At 44.1% G+C, this 20,276-nt stretch overlaps 1 protein-coding gene across 4 annotated transcripts in view; it reads left to right on the forward strand.

The window, feature by feature from the left end:
* The window catches only part of ARID4B (AT-rich interaction domain 4B), a 158,502-nt gene that overhangs the window by 33,718 nt on the left and 104,508 nt on the right, over positions 1-20,276 (forward strand). For all 4 annotated transcript variants that reach the window (XM_039531486.1, XM_039531484.1, XM_039531485.1 and 1 more), the window contains exons 3-5: positions 147-257; positions 9,698-9,763; positions 12,016-12,106. In XM_039531486.1, the coding sequence (XP_039387420.1) occupies positions 147-257; positions 9,698-9,763; positions 12,016-12,106 (268 nt within the window). The remainder of the gene's footprint in view (positions 1-146; positions 258-9,697; positions 9,764-12,015; positions 12,107-20,276) is intronic.

A 20,276-nucleotide genomic window follows, 5' to 3' on the forward strand; every position in this document is an offset into this window, starting at 1 on the left:
ACTGTAGGAGGGGGTCCCCGCCCTTTCCCAATTACAGCCATTATGTCTCTGCTATAGCTGTAATGTCAATCATCTTGTGTTTGAGGACTGATAATCATGGAAGTGTTTGGGAGATTAAAGGCCCTTTGTGTTCCTCTCTCTTCCAGGCCATTGATGAGCCTCCATATTTGACAGTGGGCACTGATGTGAGTGCTAAATATAGAGGAGCCTTCTGTGAGGCCAAGATCAAGACAGCAAAAAGACTCGTCAAAGTCAAGGTATGTAGTTTTCCTGTTAATTTTTCAGAAAAATTCATGGATATTCTGAATGACATAACATGCAGATACACTTTACTCATGATACACTCAAGGGGCTTAGTCACATACATTACTCAACTCCCTTTCCATGCTGACTGGCACTGAAAAAAGGTGTGGCATTAAGGCTCCTGCATGTGCTACCTAACCATCCCTTCAGGAGCATCATGCCTATTTCTCGTCTTCAGGCAGCGTCTTCAGTTGCTCTTCCTGTGATGCTCTTTTATGCCTGCCTCTCACATTGTGGTCTGTGTGGACCCTGCTGGTGCTCATTAAAGGTTCCCTGATGTATTTTATCTACTTCCACTGTGAAAGACATGCTTTTACATTCCAACTTGCCATGTACTAACTGTTCATATAGACAAGCCTTAAGATGAGATGTAGTTCATTTTACAAGTATCCTGAGGTAGCCATGTTAGTCTGTATCCGCAAAACCAACAAGGAGTCCGGTGACACCTTAAAGGCTAACAGATTTATTTGGGCATAAATAAAACCCACTTCTTTAGATGCATGGAGTGAAAATTACAGATGCAGGCATTATTATACTGACACATGAAGAGAAGGAGAAGAATGTGTCAGTATAATAATGCCTGCATCTGTAATTTTCACTCCATGCATCTGAAGATGTGGGTTTTTTACCCACGAAAGCTTATGCCCAAATAAATCTGTTAGTCTTTAAGGTGCCACCAGACTCCTTGTTGTTCATTTTACAATTATTTTTCCATAGGTTTATGGCAGTGCTTTTTAGGAACACATGACTTTGCCATCTAGCAGACTACTACTGCTTCAGAGAAAGGGGAAGCCTCTTCCATCTTCAGATGAAGCATCTAGTTAACTGTTAAATGCTGTTCATATGTGGACAGGAATTCCTTCCTGATCCCTAAACTGTCCAGTTGATAGTTGACACAATCACTATAAATCAGATAGTCTATCTGCATGTTGTAGAGGGAATACTCGGTATAGCTTTTAAAGACTATTATAAACTAGTTAAAATACAACTAGAAGTATAGAGGGAAACTTCTGGACTTGTCTTGAGCAGTTAAGTCTATTATCGATCATCTGAGTTTGTGTGTTTGAATAATTGTACTAGGAAAGTGCTTCCTCAAGTTTTCTTATCCATGCCTATGAAAAATCCAGTGGAGAAAGCTAGGAGGGATCAAGAATTAAGGAAAACTCAGTGCTGTAATACTATCTGTTGCTAAATTGCATCTGAGCTATTGTGACAAAACACTTCATAGAATAACGAATCTTCAAGAAAATATTTTTCACACTATAGCTCAGCTGAAATCTAGGAGCATATTATTACAGTACTGAGCTTTTCCATAAGTGCTCTTGATCCCTGCTAGATCCCTCCATTGAGTTGCATGGTTGGAATAAATGAAACACCAAATTAAGTTTTCATCATTGTTGTAGTGAGCACTTGACTGTTTCCTGCTATTACTGACTTGGATTATAAAGTGTTTGACTCCAGTTGCATGCCTTAGCTCTGTATAGACAGCCACTGCCTTAGGCTCTCAGCTGGTGTCTGCTATAATGGTAGACAGCTAACACTTACACCAAAATGTAGGATGTGTTTTAAAAAAACTTTAACGAAATATAGTGCTAACAGAACAGTTCATGAAGTTGTTGCAACATGAACAGTTTAAGAATTTCTCCTCCAGCTTAGTGAAATCTGTGTTAGGAAACCTCTCCAGCGTCCCTAAGCATTTCATATAATTTGACCTTATTTATGAAAAGTTTGCATTTACGGGATAGCTTAGACATTCTGTAAAAGGAAGCTGCCTTCCGTATGAACAAACAAGGAGTGGAAAGTGTAAACTTACACCTTATTCAGGGCCGGCTCCAGGCACCAGTGCAGGAAGCAGGAGTTTGGGGTGGCCAATTGAAAGGGGTGGCACGTCCGGTCTTCGGCGGCAATTTGGCAGCGGGTCCCTTGGTCCCTCTCGGAGGGAAGGACTGGCCACCAAATTGCCGCCGAAGAATGAAGTGGCGTGGTAGAGCTGCCGCCGAAGTGCTGCCGATTGTGGCTTTATCTTTTTTTTTTTTTTTCCCCCTTCGCCGCTTGGGGCGGCAAAAAAGCTGGTGCCGGCCCTGACCTTATAGATCTGATGAAATGATAGACACAGGAAAGGCAGCGAGGGTGGGATACAAGTGAGATCCACTAGAATGTGCTGTGAAAACCTTCCATAAAAAGTTAACACAAAACGGATTTTATTGCCTGAAGATTACCTGAAGCATCTCCTTGAAGTGGTAGAATAAGTCTTTATTGCCTCTATCTTGTTTTATTAACATCAGAAAACATCCACTACCTGCCCCAGTTAAAATCTTAATAATAAAACCGTTTTATACAAGAACTACAAGGACATTTTAATATGGATAATATCAGGTTCACAGAGGCTGAGGCAGAATTTAACACAAGGGGCAATAAACCACAGTTTAGTTAATCTGAGATGTTGGTGTCCATGGTTGTGACAGGTGCAGTCATAGCAGGACCAAAGGATGCAGTAGGGTGAAGTGACTCCATCTCCACCAACTGTCTCATGTATATGATAAGCAACTATGAAAAAGTAACTCCACTTGAACCCTCCATACAATGATCCGCTACACTGTAACCTGTGGGAGTTTCCGAAGCCTGCATACATGCTCTGGTCAGATCTGCCTACACCATGTGTACAAGGAAGAGTACTGCCCTGACCCGTTGAACTACCATTGCCTTTAGATCCTGTGGGAAGGACTTAACTCCACTCATTAGTTTTTGTATGATTAACACAATGGAATCATAGTTACAGGTCACTTTCTAGGCTGAGGTTTGGTTTGGTTTTTTTTAACTTACTTAAAGGCTTCTTATATTTTTCATTCTAGTAGTGATATTTTAAATGGCATTTGCTGGTTATTTCTTTAACAGCATGATTGAGTTTAAAACTGTTAAATATAATTAAGTACAGGAATTGTGTTAAAAGTAAAATAAAAAACTTGACTTGCAGTTTCTGTAACATTTCCAGCCTTCCTTGATAAATAGCCACTACCACTAAGTAATATTTTCCTTGAGTGGTAGCTTTATACAGATTTCACTGCATCAATTCAACCACACTGTGCTAGTGCATAAAAACCTGAAAGTGAAATAGGCTAGAAGCTTACTATAAGTAGATGATACTAACTTATTTTTATGGTCCGAACTACCATGATTGTTAGCTTCTTGGGGCAGTGACTGTCTCTTCACTACCCATTTATGCAGTCTGGGACAATAGAGTCCCAGTACCTATTTGGGACCTTTAAGTGCTACAGCAATACAAGAAGTTAAAATAGACTAAAGTAAAACAGTGATGTTCCTACGTCTATTTTAAGTTTGAGATGTTTAACAAATAAGGAATTTAAAAAGTTCTTTAATCTAACAGTGACCCCTAATTTTCCCAAAAGTTATTCAACTCTTTCTGGCACACTTTTGATTTTTCAAGATTTTCAACTGACACTTGGCCATATGGGAATTTTTCATCACCAACTGACTTCTTCTGAAGTTTTTGGTAGCTTGCTTGCTGCATATTTCCCTACCCCCAGTTGTTTGTAGCCTCTACTCCAGTCTCCTATCACACATAAGGGAGTCATCTTCATTTTAAGAAATCCTACCTTTCTTACCAGGGAAATCAAAATTATCTTTATAACATGAGTTTTAGCTTGCCGATTCTGTTTAAATGTCATCAGCATGGTCTATTTTACATAATTCATGTAGGAAGAGCAACAGGCTTTTCAGGGCTAGAAATGACTTACTTGATATATAAGAAGTAGTTTTAGCTGTTCTCTTTTCCTCTCCTCCCCATTTAACTTAGTGGTGTATTTCTAGAGGTGGTTGTATGGTCTTGTATAAAAAAAACCCTATATAAAAGGCACAAGAATTTAACATAATTTAAGTTTTTCAACAAAGAACCATTATTTCTGCATCAACTTCCATTCAACTCAGTAAACTGAATTAAATATTAAAGCAAATAATCAGTTCGGTATTTTTGTTAGTAGTATTGATGTCATTTTTAGAATGTCTCACTTTTACACTTCCCCCAAGTCTTACGGGTGCTACAGAATTTTGTAACAGTGCAATCGTATTATAAAAATTGAAGTGGGAGACAGCTGAGATTTGGAGCAGTTTGGACTTCTAAAAGGTGTAAGAGGCAGTGAAGTTTCATGGTTCAGGAAGCAGAGGCTTTTGGAATGGAGATGGTGGCTCATTTCTTCCCCCCTTCCACCAGATGATGTTGGGCCTGAACTTAGTTTTACCCAGCGAATATGGCAGTTCTCCCCTCTTTACCCTATCCCCATTATAAACTGCTGCACCCAAGCTAAGCATGTTAGTTGGATGTTTTTAGTGATCATTTTTTAAATAGTTATGATATGTAAATAATCTTAATTAGGCTTCAGTTAGTGCTTAATTAAGATGAATGAGGGCAGTTCATACTTTGAGCTATTTTTCAGCTAGTTCAGTTACAGACTTGACACACCATTGCTAAAGTAATTTCCTTCCCAGCAGTAAAGGCTAGAAACTTAATTTTTAAAAAAAAAGTTAGTTTTTTTCTTCCGAAATCTCTGGCAAGGGGTGGTTGTTTCTTTAACTATTTTGTTAGCATTAGACACAAGGCCTCCTACATGTCAAGGTTCTGGACCATTAATTGTTGGTACGTCAGCACTGAATTATAAAAAACCCAAATACAGTGTTATATATACAGATAACTTCATGACTATCTTCCTTCACTTACTCTTTTGTAAGTAGGATACAAGAGTCTAAGTTCCTCCTGGTGAACGTGGTGTTTCTAGTGCAGAGGTGGGCAAACTACGGCCTGCGGGCCACATCCGGCCCACGGGACCATCCTGCCCATCCCTGAGCTTCCGGCCGGGGAGGCTACCCCCCGGCCCCTCCCCTGCTGTTCCCCCTCCCCTGCAGTCACGCTGCCGTGCAGGGAGCACTCTGGCCTGCCGCTCGTTCTGGGCTGCGCGGCTTGTGCCTGCCAACCTCCCAGGCTTTCCAATAAGCCAGTCCTGCCACTCTGAGCGGCATGGTAAGAGGGCGGGGAGCGGTGACGTTGGATAAGGGTAGGGGGTCCCCAGGGGCAGTCAGGGGACAGGGGGCAGTTGGATAGGGTGAGGGGCAGTCAGAGGACAGGGAGTAGGGGGTGGTTGGATAGGGTGGAGATTCTAGGGGGGTTCAGGGACGGGGTCTGGGGTGGATAGGCCTGGGAGTCCCAGGGGGCCTGTCAGGGGGCAGGGGTGTGGATAGGGGTTGGGGGCTCTGAGGGGGTCAGTCAGGGGGCGGGAAGTGGGAGGGGGCGGATAGGCGGCGGGAGCCAGGCTGTTTGGGGAGGCACAGCCTTCCCTACCCGGCCCTCCATAAAGTTTCGCAACCCCAATGTGGGCCTCGGGCCCAAAAATTTGCCCACCCCTGTTCTGGTGTGTAAGAACTGTCCAGATACCTGCTTTGTCTGGAACTACAGTCCTAAACAGCCACACCTGAAACTAGACCACTTGCATGTTGAAGTACAAGGGATCCATCCTATCATTCATACTTATACAGAAACCATAATACCTAAGTTTCTCCAAGCTTTACAAATATGGGTTAAGAATTAGTCTTTAAGAAAGCTACTTGTGTCAGAATATTTCCATTTTACACAAAGTGCAGTGTGTATGTGTGATAGAGTTTGAGGGTGTAAATCCAGGCCAGTATGAGGTTGTATCACCACTTGCTGTGCTACCCTTTGTGACTGTCAGTGCTTTGCTGCTGTAGCTCCCAGCCTGGGATGCTCACAACCAGCCTACAGGCGTTCAGATCACAGCTCGAGCTGTGCGCTAGACAGCCCTGGTTCAGCAGCTCTGACCCCAGCAGCCTGTCTACAGTCCCACTTTAGCTTCCACCAGCCTTCGTTACAACTGCAAGGTGACACACACATCCCCGACCCAGATTTCCCCAAAATCATGTGCTCTGCAATGTCCAAGCCTCTCCCGAACAGTTTAGAGGAACAAACGAACCATATTATTTCTCTGAAGACACAAAAGCATATCACTGCTCAATACCTTAATTGGGGTAAATACACCCCTTCATTTAAATAGTGCACTGAGTTGGTTTATAGTAAAAATAAAATTTATTAACAACAGGACATAGGTTAAGTGATGCCAAGTAAAAAGAATAAAGTTAGAAAGGATTACAACCTCCCAAAAAGTGAAAACATGCATCTATAAGTCTGAAACTTAATCTAGCAAGATACAGGCTTTGTGCAAGATGGCTTCTCTCACCAGTCTCCCTTCTTCCTAGCCATGGCTGACTTTTTCTCAGTCACGAAATTCCACAAAATCACAAGGGGCTGACTTCCTTATTCTTCCTAGGTAAAAAGATCTTTTCCTAACCAGGTTTCTTACCTATATTTAGTTCCAAAGACTTCAACCCCCCCTTTGGTTGAAGGGCCCATCTTTCTCAGTTCCTAAGGGTACGTCTGCGCTACGAAATTAGGTCGAATTTATAGAAGTCAGTTTTTTAGAAATTGTTTTTATACAGTCGATTTCGTGTGTCCCCGCACTCACTCACTCATGCCCGTCACCCCAATCGGGGTATGGGCCGCCAACCACAGATCTCCAGAGTCCTCTATCCTGGGCCATTCGCTCTAGCTGGTTCCATGTATAGCCCATTTTTTTGCTATCAGCCTGAAGGTCACGTCGCCAGATGTTTCTTGGACGGCCTTTTTTCCGCTTGCCTTGGGGGTTCCACCGCAGTGCCTGTCTAGTGATGTTAGTTGGCTGCTTGCGTAGTGTATGTCCTATCCAGCCCCACCTTCTCCTTCTGATTTCTTCTCTCCTACCTGGGAAGACTGTGCAACCTAATATCAGTGAATATCCATAATTCTTTATATAGTGTTAATAAATACAATTCACGGTATTAATCATCAGCATGTCATAGACTGTGAGACGGGATCTCACTCTGTATACAATATTACTGTATTATAAAAGTGTATAGTCTGCTGATTCAGTTGAGGTTCATCCCCTAGCTGTATAGACTAGTAAATCTTTACAACATATTCTTTGAAATATCAAACCCAGACCAAACCTCTCTCTCTCCAGCTGGGTGTAGACACCATGCTGTCTCCTCCCCCATTTGTTAGTATCAGATTTGCCTCCATCCCTTGTTAGCTTGATGGGTCTGTTCAGGTAATATGTAAATACATTCTCATGGTCTTTCAAAGTACTTTGGAAGTAACTCCCAGGTTGGGAAAACACATTTCTTTGTCTAGTTCACACCTGTTTACCAACTCCTCCTGGCATGCCTGGTTTAAAACACACTACAATAATAATTCTAGTATATATTCATAACTAAGGCTATGTTTTAGTCGTGGCTATTTTTAGTAAAAGTCTTGGACAGGTCACGGGCAGTAAACAAAAATTCACGGCCTGTGACCTGTCCATGGCTTTTACTATATACCCCTGACTAAAACTTGGGGGAGGGGGATGCTGCCATGGGGCACCGCAGGTGCTGGAGGAGGACAGCCCGGATGCTAAGGAAAGGCGGGGGGGCAGCGCATGGCCCGGAACCCCCGCTGGTGCTGGGGAGTGGGGGGTTGGTGTTGGCGGGGCCGGCAGGCTCCCTACCTGGTTCATCACCTCCCCCTCCCCAGCAGCAGCAGAGTTTGGGTTTGGGATGGGCAGAGGGTTAGGGCACAGAACGGGGTGAGGTGGGCTCTGGGTGGCGTTTTCCCAGGGGTTCCCCAGAAGCAGCGACATCCCCCTCGCTCAGCTCCTAAGGGGAGACGTGGCCAGGAAGCTCTGTATGCTGCCTCCTCCCAGAGCAAAGGCTTCACATCTCTTATCGGCCAGGAACCACGACCAATGGGAGCTGCAGGGGCGGTGCCTCCAGGCGGAGGCAGTGTGCAGAGCTGCTTGGCCACACCTCCACCTAGGAGCTGAGTGAGGGGTGCTTCTGTGGAGTCCCCCAGGTAAGCGCCACTCAGATCTTGCCTCACTCTGTCCTGTACCCCAACCCCCTCCACACCCAAATTCTGCTGCTGGGGTGGAGGGGGCGCAGTGGCCAGAAACTGCCGCTGCAAAAGTCACAGAGGTCACGGAAAGTCACAGAATCCGTGACTTCCATGACCTCCGTGACAAACTCACAGCCTTAATCATAACTCTTAATCCCCATAGCACACATACATTTACACAAGAATACTAATGATCAGTGAGTTGTTTGTACAAAATATGCCTTGTGGTATCATTTAAAAACTAGGATTATTGCAGTTGTATGTATGGTGTGAATACAGGGGTGCTTTAGTGTCAAAGTGCCAGTCCAGTGACACTCAGTATGAAGAGTCAGAATGCAAAGTAGTTTGATTCACCTGAACTATGCATTTCTGGGCTTCATAAAGTCTATTTAAATGTTTTAGTGTTTGCAATTTAGAAAACTGCACTACTCATGATTTCCTACCCACCAAAAAAAAAATTAACTCTAGCTTACCTAAGTATTTCCCCCCTGAGCAACGTATGAATGCATGCATAGAATAAAGCATTGTTGCCTTATACCCAAACAATCCTCCAAGAAGTCTGCATGATATTTACCTTTAACGGACAACGACAACTTAACACTCCTCTGAAAGTTTACCTAGGCTTTGTCTACACTACACAGCTTTTAGCTTAAAAGTTGGGCAGTGTAAATGCTGTTTGTCGGCACTTTTGCCGACAAATAATTCCACCCCCTACGAGCGGGAGTTCGCGTTGTCAACAGGAGAGCGCTGCTGGTGGCAAAACTTTTGTCTTTCTGGTGGGGCTTTTTTTGAGTGGCAGCGTAGGCAAAGCCTGACTGTTACAAGTAACACTTAAGATCACCAACTGAGAGGCTAGAGAATTCTGTTCAGCTTGTGCATTTGGCAGCATGTTGTCTATAGCCACTTTTACCACTTCCCCACAGAGTTTCCTCTGTTTTACATGTATCTTTCACTCAACAATGGGGAGAGAATCAAAACAAAAGTGTGATTGTAGAACCATAAACTGAGGCCAGGAGTACAATCTGAAGCTATTTTTTTAAAGTTATAAATTTAAATAGAACCATTGCTTTAAGGACTATGTTTTGGGTCTAAATATGTTGACTTTATCCTTTTATTTGACTGATCAACCATTTTAGATTGCACTACTTAAAATCTTTATGCAAAGTTTGTTTTTTTAAAAGTGTTTCTTTGCATCAAGGTCACTTGCAAAATAACTTCTTGGAAGTGTTTAAAGTTATCTGGTAAAACAAAAATATCTCAGTGACAGAGCTTCAGCAAATTGAACAGCTACAGGAGGCTGGTTGAATGCAAGATGAGAATTAGAGAAAAAGGAGTACTTACGCTTTCATGTACTTACGCTGCTAAACTGTATCAAGTGATTGTTAGTTGAATTATATTTTCTAGGTAACATTTAGACATGATTCTTCAACAGTGGAAGTGCAGGATGACCACATAAAGGGCCCATTAAAGGTAATACATTTTTTGAATTTCAGTAGAATTCAAAGTCACTTATCAAAATGTTTTGATAGTTATGTCTATTTAAGGTTACACTTTTTTCTTTTTTGGGAATACTAATTAGCAAGATAGAAGTCTTTCTATAGGGATGAGACTTTAAAGAGTTTTTAAATATGTAGGGTATGATATGGAAATCTGTGGCTGGTCTGAACATACAGTCCTGCCATGACATAAGCCCGTTCCATTGCAAAGAGCGAAACCCAGTACTGCCAATGTAGAGTGACAAGGTATAAAGGTAATTTGTTTAGCAGATTCCCTGCTAACCACAGGGAGAGGTTAACAAGAAACTAGCCATCACCCTGAATATTAAGTAGATCTAGCCGATTCATTTTAAGATTTCTACCCTGCTGCCAGGGGAGAAAACAAAGCTCAGTTGAAGTGCTTGGTCACAAATCTTTTTTGACCAGCTTGCAGACGTTTTGGTGCCTTCCTACCAGAAGTGGAGTAATTGTCAAATCACACACCCAATTTCCGTTTTTATGTGGGCTCCTTAAGAACACGAGGGATGTCCCTGTTTCCCTGGAAAAATCTTAGAGCCACACCTATTAGTTCTCCACTTTATTCTCTACCAGATCAGGAGATGTTAAATTGATAAGTCAATGTTTAAATTGATTTTAGTATTCACAGGCATTTGCACTAGTTTAAACCTGTCCTTACAGATTTTAAAATCTATATCCACTTTGTTTAGTTGAGGGCTAAATGCTCTCTAGATTATGAAAGTAAATCATGTTTATTCACAATTTTAATAGGGTTGAGTCCTGCCAGCATGGTGAGAACTAAGACTGACATGCTTATGCCCTAACTTTTGTTGAAGCTTTATGCATATATGCTGAGCCAAAATTGAGAATTGGCATGTCACAAGGCTTGAAGGTTTTTAAATATTGAAAAAGTCTCAGATACCATTCAGTGGCTGGATGTCAGCAAACGAGCCAGCTTTCTGGCTAAAGCTGATGCAGAAACAGTCAATCAAACTGCTTACCAAGGATCATATACTGGTCACCAACCTTACAAGAGGAACCAAGCCAGTAATCCTAGGTGAACATGACACATTGACCAGTTGAATTTTTAAAAACTGAACAGTGCAACAAGACACTCTTAAGGCCTTCCACACTACAGGCAAGGAATTTTAAAGAAATAGGTCTTGTTGACTATTTTACTGAGTTAGTTTACTCAATTGTTATTAGAAGTAAAGATTTTTATAGTAATGGGAGAATTAACTTATGTTTTAGGGATGGGGCTTTTGTAAGAAGTACAACTTGCCAAAGTTGAAGTACAAGAATTTGTCAAAATATAAAATACACATTAGTCACATTCTTTCAGCTTTAATATTTCAGTGTAAACCAGTTTATATGGACTTCAGGTTTCAAATACCAATTCAGGTAATCAGATAATCTTCCTCTTGAAGCCTTTAGTGACAGTTTTTTTTTAAAGAAGATCCTACTGGCTCAGATTTTCCAGTTAAGTGTAGTTTGATGAAAGGAAAGCTGCTTGATACCTGTACCTCATAGGGCCTACACCTCCCTCTCTGTGTTCAACAAAACACAGAAGCAGATAGGATAGTAAAGGGAAAAATAAAAGTGGACAGAAGGCATGAGTAGTAGAGGAACATTATTGAAGGAAGCTGCAAAGCAAAAATGGTTGACATGATTTGTCTTTTGCAAAGACTAGTGGGGAGACTAGGCTTCTAGTGCTCTCGGTCTCTTAATCTTCATATTGCATCCTTCCTCTGGAGATGAAGGGGATGTGAGCACTCAGTGTATAACTGATAGGCTTTTTGGCTTGAAGCTAAAAAGTTTGATTGGTTCTGTTTTTAGTCACTGTTGCTTTGGAAAAAACTCAGCTGGATGATTTGAACTGGCAAGCTGTTCTACAAGAGAATGACATAACTCAAAACAGTTCTTATTCCCCACTTGCTGGCAGCAAAGAATGAACCATATTCAGTTATCTGGATTGGTTTGGAAAAATAAAGTAACAAATTTACAAATATAATTTTGAGCGACGGTAAAAGGTAAAGTATATTTAACTGTGCAAAACTAGAAATCCAGTGCACCTGAGAAACACAAGGTTGGACCTGTTCTAAGCAAAGTATTTATAGCATCTTACCCTAATTAAGATTTGCTGATTTAAAATATTTTTTACAGTCCTAATTCAGATGAATTAACTGTTTGAATGTTCTCAAAAGTTAAGTAGCTTTTATATTATTTTAGGTAGGATCTGTTGTAGAAGTAAAGAATCCAGATGGAACTTACCAGGAAGCTGTCATCAACAAATTAACAGATGCAAGTTGGTATACTGTAGGTAAGAGAAATGGATAACTATGTCCTCAAACTTGAAAGTACACCTCAGAAAAACATAACCGCTTATCCAAAGATTAGCAACACTCGATCTGTTTTAAATTTGAGAAAATGCCTTTGGGCTATAAATGTATTTAGAGAATATTCTCGGTGGGAAGTACTTAATAAAAACAAGACTTTGTATCTGTAGAAGCAGTTGTTTAACAGTGTTCCCTGTGCTGCACACTTTTGTCGAGATGATTTGGTACTAGCATATGGACAGGCTTAAGCTCATGCTTTATGTACTGCAGGTAGTCCCATTTGAAGTCGATGGAACTGTGTAAAGTTAAGCACATGCATAAATCTTTACAGGATTAGCACCGTATAGAAAATTACATACTTGAGTACTTTTAAATAGCAAATAGGTAAACACTAGACCAGTAGACAAAGTTATTCAAAGTTGAGTTGTCTCATATTTAAAGAGATTCACTCTCAAAAATGAGTTTTCTGACAAGATAAACATGTTTTATTAGTCTAGAAAAGCAGTTTTCAAACTGTGGTACATATAGGTTGGTTTAATCAGAATAAGAATCCAATCTAACTACACTGATAAATTGTGAAGGTAGTACACCAAATATTTTAGTTTTAGCTGTGGTACATTAGGGCCTTGTTTGAGAACTATTGGTCTGGACTCTAGAATAATATGCTATATTGTACCTGCTTTTGAGAGTAGTTAGAAATAACTTATGATGATTTGAAGTATTACAACAACTGCAGTAACAGTTTACAGTACTTATTTTCCCCTAGTTTAGAACAAGGCTAAAAGCTATCATAGCTCCTTTAAACAAGCACATAACAATGTTGAATCTTCCTTTAGTTTTTTCCATTATCTAATCAAGTCCTAAAACATTTTTTCTGATGACTTAGTCCAAGTGCCCTAGCAACGCTTGCTTTCTGTATGCCCAGTTCAGATGGCCCTCGCTTTTCACTGCTGTTTCCATGGCACATCAACCAGTCTACGAGAGGTAGAAGGGTAGAGTACATGGAAAACTAGTTTTTCAGGTCTCAGGAACCAATACTGTCCTTTACACAGCCCTAAATATGGGAAAATTAGAAAGCACCAATTAAGGGTTTTTTTAAAAATTTATTATTATTATTTATTAGTTATTACTACAGTAATATGAAAAATGCAACTTTAAGTGAAACGATGTTAAGCAAATCCAATTTCCCCATAAGAATTATCGTGAATGGGGGGGTTAGGTTCCAGGGAAAATATTTTCACCAGACAAAAGACTACACACACACACACACACACACGTTTTAAACAATTTAATACTATACACAGCAATGATGATTGTGAAGCTTAGTTGAGGTGGTGAAGGCAGAGGGTAGAAGAGGACGGGATATTTCCCAGGGAGTGCCTTTCTGCTAAATGATGAATTAGCACTTGGCTGAGTGTGTGTGTGTGTGTGTGAGAGAGAGAGATGAGCATTGCCCCTTTAGGTATGCAGATCCCACTCTAAGTACATTGCCTTTTTAAGTAGATCAGCAAGTTGAGACAGCAGCTGCTGCTAGCAAGCTGCCACCATCCTGAGTCCTGTCGTGTCCCCCCTCCCCCTCCCCCACTCTATAGAGATGGGGTAAGCGAGGGGCAGGGGGGAGGGGGACACCCTGACAGCCCCCTTCATCCCCCCCGCACAGTAAGCAGGAGGCTCCCGGGAGCAGCTCCAAGGCAGAGGGCAGGAGCAGGACATGGCAGTCGGGGGAAGGACAGCTGAACTGCCCAGCAATTGATAGCCTGCTGGGCAGCTGCCGCACAGGGAATTTAGGGGAGTGGGGAGCTGATGGGGGGCTGCCGGTCCACCCTGGTTCCAATCCCCCACCAACAGGCTGCTCTTTCTGCAAGCAGTGAACAAAGCAGGCGGCTGCCAAACAACGTAATAAGTGATCATTGTGCAACTTTAAACAAGCATGTTCCCTAATCTATCAGCAACGTAACAACGAAACAACGTTAACCAGGATGACTTTAAGTGAGGAGTTACTGTACTGAGAATCTTGTCCACTCCCCCCCCCTCCTCCCCCACCCGAGCTCCATAATACAAAGAGATTAGGGGGAGACTGACTGATTGGCAGTTTTTTAAGGTGAAAGCTCCCCTTGACAGGTAGTCTCTCCCATCACATAGGTTAATGTTGCTGTGGGGATATTATGCATGGACCATGTTTTCAGCTGATCTAAAAGAAGCTTATTTTGGACTCCATGACATCTAACATTTCTAAACTGGTAGACTAATCTGTTACACACAGGGACGCATAATATAAAACAAGATTTATAATACATTCATGCACATCATTAGCTGCAATTATGCATAAAGAAAAATATTAGCAATTGTGACCATTTATTATTAAGGGTTGCTAATTGTAAACTGATGCTGGAGAACTGGCAGATGAGAACTGACTTCAGGAAGTGTGTGCTAAGTAAAGTTCTGAGCAGAGTGATAGTTCTTCTTCGAGTGCTTGTCATGTCCATTCTATTCTAGCTGTGTGTGCACCCATGTGCGCAGTCATTGGAGAGTTTTGCCTTAGTGGTATCCGTAGGGTCGGCAGTGGCACCCCCGTGATAGCCGCGCCCAGGCGCTGGTGTATAGGTGCCACCGACCCTACACCCTCTCAGTTCCTTCTTACCGCCTGTGGCGGTTGGTTGGAGCACCTTGTCTTGCAATCAAAAGAGCATTAGCGGGTCTTCAACAGCCCATTGTCTGGCTTCTTTGTATATAGCTGGGGTGGCCAAACTGTGGCTTGCAAGCCACATGCAGCTCTTTTACTGTTAAAGCACTGCTTGTGAAGCCCCCCATGCTCACCCCCCATTCTCCACCTATCAGACTTGTGGGCAGGTGGTGGGGTAGGGCTTCTGCCCAGTGGGGAGAGGGGGTCTTGGGGCTTCAGCCCCGCAGATCATGTCCGCCGAGGCTTGGGGCTTCAGCAGGAGCAGGGCTGAAACCCCGAGCCCTGGCAGGTACGCTCCCGCTCTCAAACTTCTGACCATTGTCGTATGCAGCTCAGAGAGTCAGTAAGTTTGGCCACCCCAGTATATAGTTTAGGTACTTAGTTAGCCTTTAAGTTAAGTGTGACGTAGTTCGGTAGTTAGCGTCCCGGCTGGGACTTCACCCCGGAGTGGGGCATGCCCCGCTCTCCTGGTTTTCTGGTTGCTCGTCATGCAATAGGCCGATGGCTATTAGTGACCCCCACAACAGTTGTCTGAAGTGCTTGGGGAAGTCCCATAGAAAGAACAAGTGCAGAGTCTGTAAGAACTTTGCCCTAGAACTCAGAAGGAGTGGGATATCCGCTTGAGGGCTTTCCTCATGGAGACTGCGCTTCGTCCTGCGTCGGAGCCCTGCCTCTCTTATCCCACACCGAACAGCTCAGCATTGGTGCAGAGCGCACCGCCATCGCTGGCTCCGTCAGACACCGTTTCCCCTCACCAGCGCCGAAGAAGTGGCAAAAGAGGAAGAGCCCCCTGGCACTGGAAGGGAAAGCAGCCTCGGGCAAAAGACCTGTGTCAGGCCATGTGCCTGCCCCAGGGCTTCATGCGGGTACGGCTGAGATTGGATCCTCCAGCCCGGCCAGGGATCCACCTCTGACTCCCGGGAGTGGCAGGGAACCACGGCTTCTCCTAGGGCCCTCGTTGCCTGAAGTGGCCCTGTGGTTAAAGAACAAGCCGGCTGACACCATGCCAGGTGCTAGACTCGGCTAAGGCCCCAATACCTAAGAGCAAACTGGTCATGGAACCTCTGATAGGGCAGTGGAGCACCCTCTGTCCCCAGACCGGAGGCTTAAATCCCTGTCTCCGTGGCCTAGGACCCTGGCACCATGTTCCCTGTCTCTGGTCAGAAGACCAAGGTCCCCGACACCGTGCTCTCCCCTTACAACACATAGGACACTGGAGTTGAAGCACCAGTCCCCATACCACTGATACCAGCGAGCTGCCCTCCGAAGATCACCACTGTGCAAGTCACCCTTAAGACATCGGTCCCCACTGGGGCGGAATCGCTCCCTGTCGCAGCACTGGTCTTCATCCCCTCAGTTCCACTTGTTGGGCAGGCACCGATCCTCATCCTCACCTTGCCAGTCGCTGACCAGGGTCAGTCGGCAGACTAAGGCCTCAATGGTTCCGCCCTGGTCACCGTAAGGGCAATGGTCGGCCTCGGACCGGGAGTTCAGCTCCTCTCCAAGGAGGGGTGATTTGCCGCCGAACTGCAAAACTAGCGCAGCACCTGCAGCTGTGGCATGGCAGCAGGGACAATGGCCTGCTCAATGGCCATACTGGAACCCTTGTGGCGTGCCCATAATGCCAATCCTGTACTCCCACCAGTCCTCCCTGACCGCCTCGGACAAACTGCTGCTGGTACCGAATCCAACGTAGGGGGCAGTGCATAGGACTCCAGCATCTAAGGAGCTGTCCCCAGAGAAGGAAGGGGAACCCGCACCTCCCCCAGCAGTGCACTCGTCATCATCTCCTATCTAAACGGGCAGCCCCCTGATGACTTCAAGGAGCACCAGGCTCTCCTTAAGAGGGTGGCTACGAACTTGAACCTAAAAATTGAAGCGGTCCCAGCGGAGTCTGACGACCTCTTTAACTTTATATCCACCCCGGCCTGGGTTGCACTGCCCATCCACCAGGGGTCCTTAAGATTGCTAGATCACTGAGGCAGACCCCCTCTTCAATTCCACCTACTTCTAAGAAGGCTGAAAAAAAGTTATGATGTCCCTGCAAAAGGGTTCAAATATCTGTGGCATCAGTGGTCGATATTGACTGCTATTAATGAAAAGGACAGGCAGGGCCAAGTCAGTGGCATGCTGAAAAATAAAGATGCCAAGAGACTGGCATTTGGCAGAAAGATTTATTTGATGGCAAACCTGCAATTTCAGGTGTCTAACCAACAGGCCCCGTTAGGCAGGTACAATTTTAACCTGTAGGACTCCCTTAACAAATTCAAGGAGGCCCTTCTGTAGGACTGAGCTCAGGAGTTCGCTGCTTTGGTGGATGAACACATAGTTGTGCCAAGGGGGGGGCCCTTCAGATGGACTGGGACGCTACTGACACAGTGGCCAGAATGGTCGCCTCCGCGGCGGCCATGAGGCGCACCTCCTGGTTGCAGTCCTCCGGGTTATCCTAAGAGATGCAGGCCACTATACAGGACCTCCCATTTGAGGGGATGGGGCTCTTCTCCGAGCTCACGGACCCGAGACTCCATGGCCTTAAACATTCCCATGCCACTCTCCACTCTTTAGGCCTCCATACTCCTCACCAGGCCAGGAAGCCGGTCCGCCCTCCAACTCCTCCGCCTTCGCAGTCTAGGTCCTGGGGGACTCCCTGGCTGGGCACCTACAGGAGGAAGGATAGAGACAAGGGGTCTAAGCAGCAACACCCGTCATCTTTCCGTTCGTCTGCTCAGCTTGGGTCTTCCAGAAGCAGTCATTTTGAGGGTGCGCTTGAGGACGATGCCCCAGTCACCTTCCAGGATCTACCCTTCCACTCTTTCCTTGACCGCCTCCGCCCCTTCCGGTTGTCCTGGTCTTAGCTGACCATGGACCATTGGGTGCTCAAAGTAATATCCTCAGGTTACATCCCAATACACCTAGAATGGAATCAACATGAGCAGGCACTTGAAGAAGAAAAAAACAGCTACCTATCTTTTGTAACTGTTCTTCGAGACGTGTTGCTCATATCCATTTCATTACCCACCCTCCTACCCCTCTGTCGGAGTTGCTGGCAAGAAGGAATTGAGGGGGCATAAGATCAGCGGTGCCTATATACCAGCGCATGTGCGGGGCACTCACAGCTGACCCTACGGATACTGCTAAGACAAAAATCTCTGACGATTGCATGTGGGCACGCATACACCTAGAATGGAACGGACATGAGCAATACATCTCGAGGAACAACAGTTATGAAAGGTAGGTAACCTGTTTTTCTCCTTTAAAAGAAATGGAGATTTTGTGAGCTAAGTATCCAGATAGGTATTACTACAGAGAAATTATCTGATAGAATAAGAAAGTAGGATGAGGGCAGGACATGGACAGAACAGAGGCCAAAATAGAATGAAGGGGAAGAGGCAGAGTAATAGAGAAGGGTGTGGCCATGAAGAAGAGGTTTTCATAATCAATATAGAAGTGGACATGGGAATTAGTGAGGTGGTGAAGAAATAGTGTATGGACATATAAATAAAAAGTGTACTTCAAAGTTCCAAATAGCCTGAAATTTGGATGGAATTGTAAAATGTGATGTGACAAACGCATGAAATCAGCAGTTTGCCAAAGTAAGTGATGTAGAAATAGATATGGGCTAAATGGTGGAGGCAGCTGGTGCAAGGAGTTGCAGTTTGAGGTTCAAAGTGACATGTGCAGCTGTCAAAGATTGAGCCTGAGAAAGAAAGAAAGAAAGGGAAGGTGGAAGTAAAGAAGGGAGGAGAGAGCTGACCTGGAGATGTGATTGAAGATACTGTGCTTACCAGATAGGATGATACCCATCTTGTGGGATCAGTGAAAGTTGGTATCGTAGCTGCCAACTTCATCATGTGTAATGCAGTTTGGGAGTGAAATGACATTCTTAGCAGCAGCAGATTAGGAATATATTTTATCAGGTGGGTGAATAGAAGCAGGACTGAAAAAAAACTTTGGAGATATTGGTATCTGTGGATCTGATGAAAATCTGGTTGAGAGCTGGGTGTTCCTGTCAGACTCCAGTACAATCCCTAGCTTGGGTCCAGTTATATTACTATTATAATAGGTTATTCCCTTTGCTATAGTAGTATAAGGCAGTGGTTCTCAACCAGGGGTCTGAGGCCCCCTGGTGGGCCACAAGCAGGCTTCAGGGGTCTGCCAAACAGGACCAGTGTTAGACTTGCTGAGGCCCAGGGCAGACTGCCTAAGCCCTGCCATGCAGCGCTGAAGCTAGGGGCCCTGAGCCCCGCCACGTGGGGCTGAAGCGGAAGCCTGAGCAACTTAGCTTCATGGGGCGCCCTGTGGCTTGGTCCCCTGGGCAACTGCTCTGCTTGCTACCCCTTAACATCAGCCCTGACTTTTATATGCAGAAAAACAGTTGTTGTGGCACAGGTGGGCCGTGGAATTTTTATAGCATGTTGGGGGGGAGGGGGAGGGCGGCGCTCAGAAAGAAAATGGTTGAGAATCCCTGGTATAAGGCACCTTTATATACTGATAAGAGTCCACACTGTTGAGGTGTGGGGTTGGTACCATTTTACATTTTAACTATACCAGTATATAGTTAAAGCAGTATTACTGGTGTATGGACAAGGACTAAGTCATGCCCTTGACACTTCTGATCTTTGTAACATCATTTGTGTATGTACAAGCACCTGGCTTATTTGGTGTCCAGAGCTTTTGCATAGAGTTCTACATCTTCAAGAAAAAGCCTGCTGATGGGCAAGTTCCTCCTTTCTCTAAGATCTTGGAATAACTGATTTGCATTTCATTGACTTTCCCTGAAACCTTGACCTCTTGGTTTCCTTTGAAATTTTCAGTTTCAGGATAGTTCCTTTAAATTCAGTAAACTACTGTACTTCTGTCTGGTAGAAAACTGGAAAGGTTGCCTTGCTGTGTATTTTGAAGGTAAAGGAGAAGAATATGCAAGTGTGGCAGAGATAGCATCTGCTCTCTACATGCTTTTTGGCCAGATAAGACATTCTCTTGTGGGGACTGCATGTTGTTATATGGCTTAACAAAAGAAAAGGAAGATGCTCTCTATTATTAGGATGCCCTCAGCCAGGGGTTGGGGAGGAGATAAATAAATTAGTCAAAATAAACACAGTATACAGAGTCTAACTGTCCAGGGTTCATAATGCAGGTACCTACCAAGTTCTAGGCATACCGTGGGGAGTTTTCTCCTGTTGTAATCAGTTTACGGAAACACACATATGTTGCAGGTTTGGGGATTACAGCTAAACTACACAAGTTCCCTGGAGTAATAGTTGATCTCAATCCTCTAGTTCCCTGAAAAACTTCTAGAACTATAGAAAAGTACAGTTACCATCTAGTTTGGTGTTCCCTCTTAGTGATGAAACTGGGGTTGGGTGTGTCATGTTCAGAAAGGGTGGTTCTCAATGCCCTGTCACAGAGAGTACTGGATTTCATACAGGAAAAATATTCAGGGAACTGAGCAAAGGATATTTCCACAGCAG

Source organism: Mauremys reevesii, linkage group 3 (genome assembly GCF_016161935.1).
Source record: "Mauremys reevesii isolate NIE-2019 linkage group 3, ASM1616193v1, whole genome shotgun sequence".
Classification (NCBI taxonomy): Eukaryota; Metazoa; Chordata; order Testudines; family Geoemydidae; genus Mauremys; species Mauremys reevesii.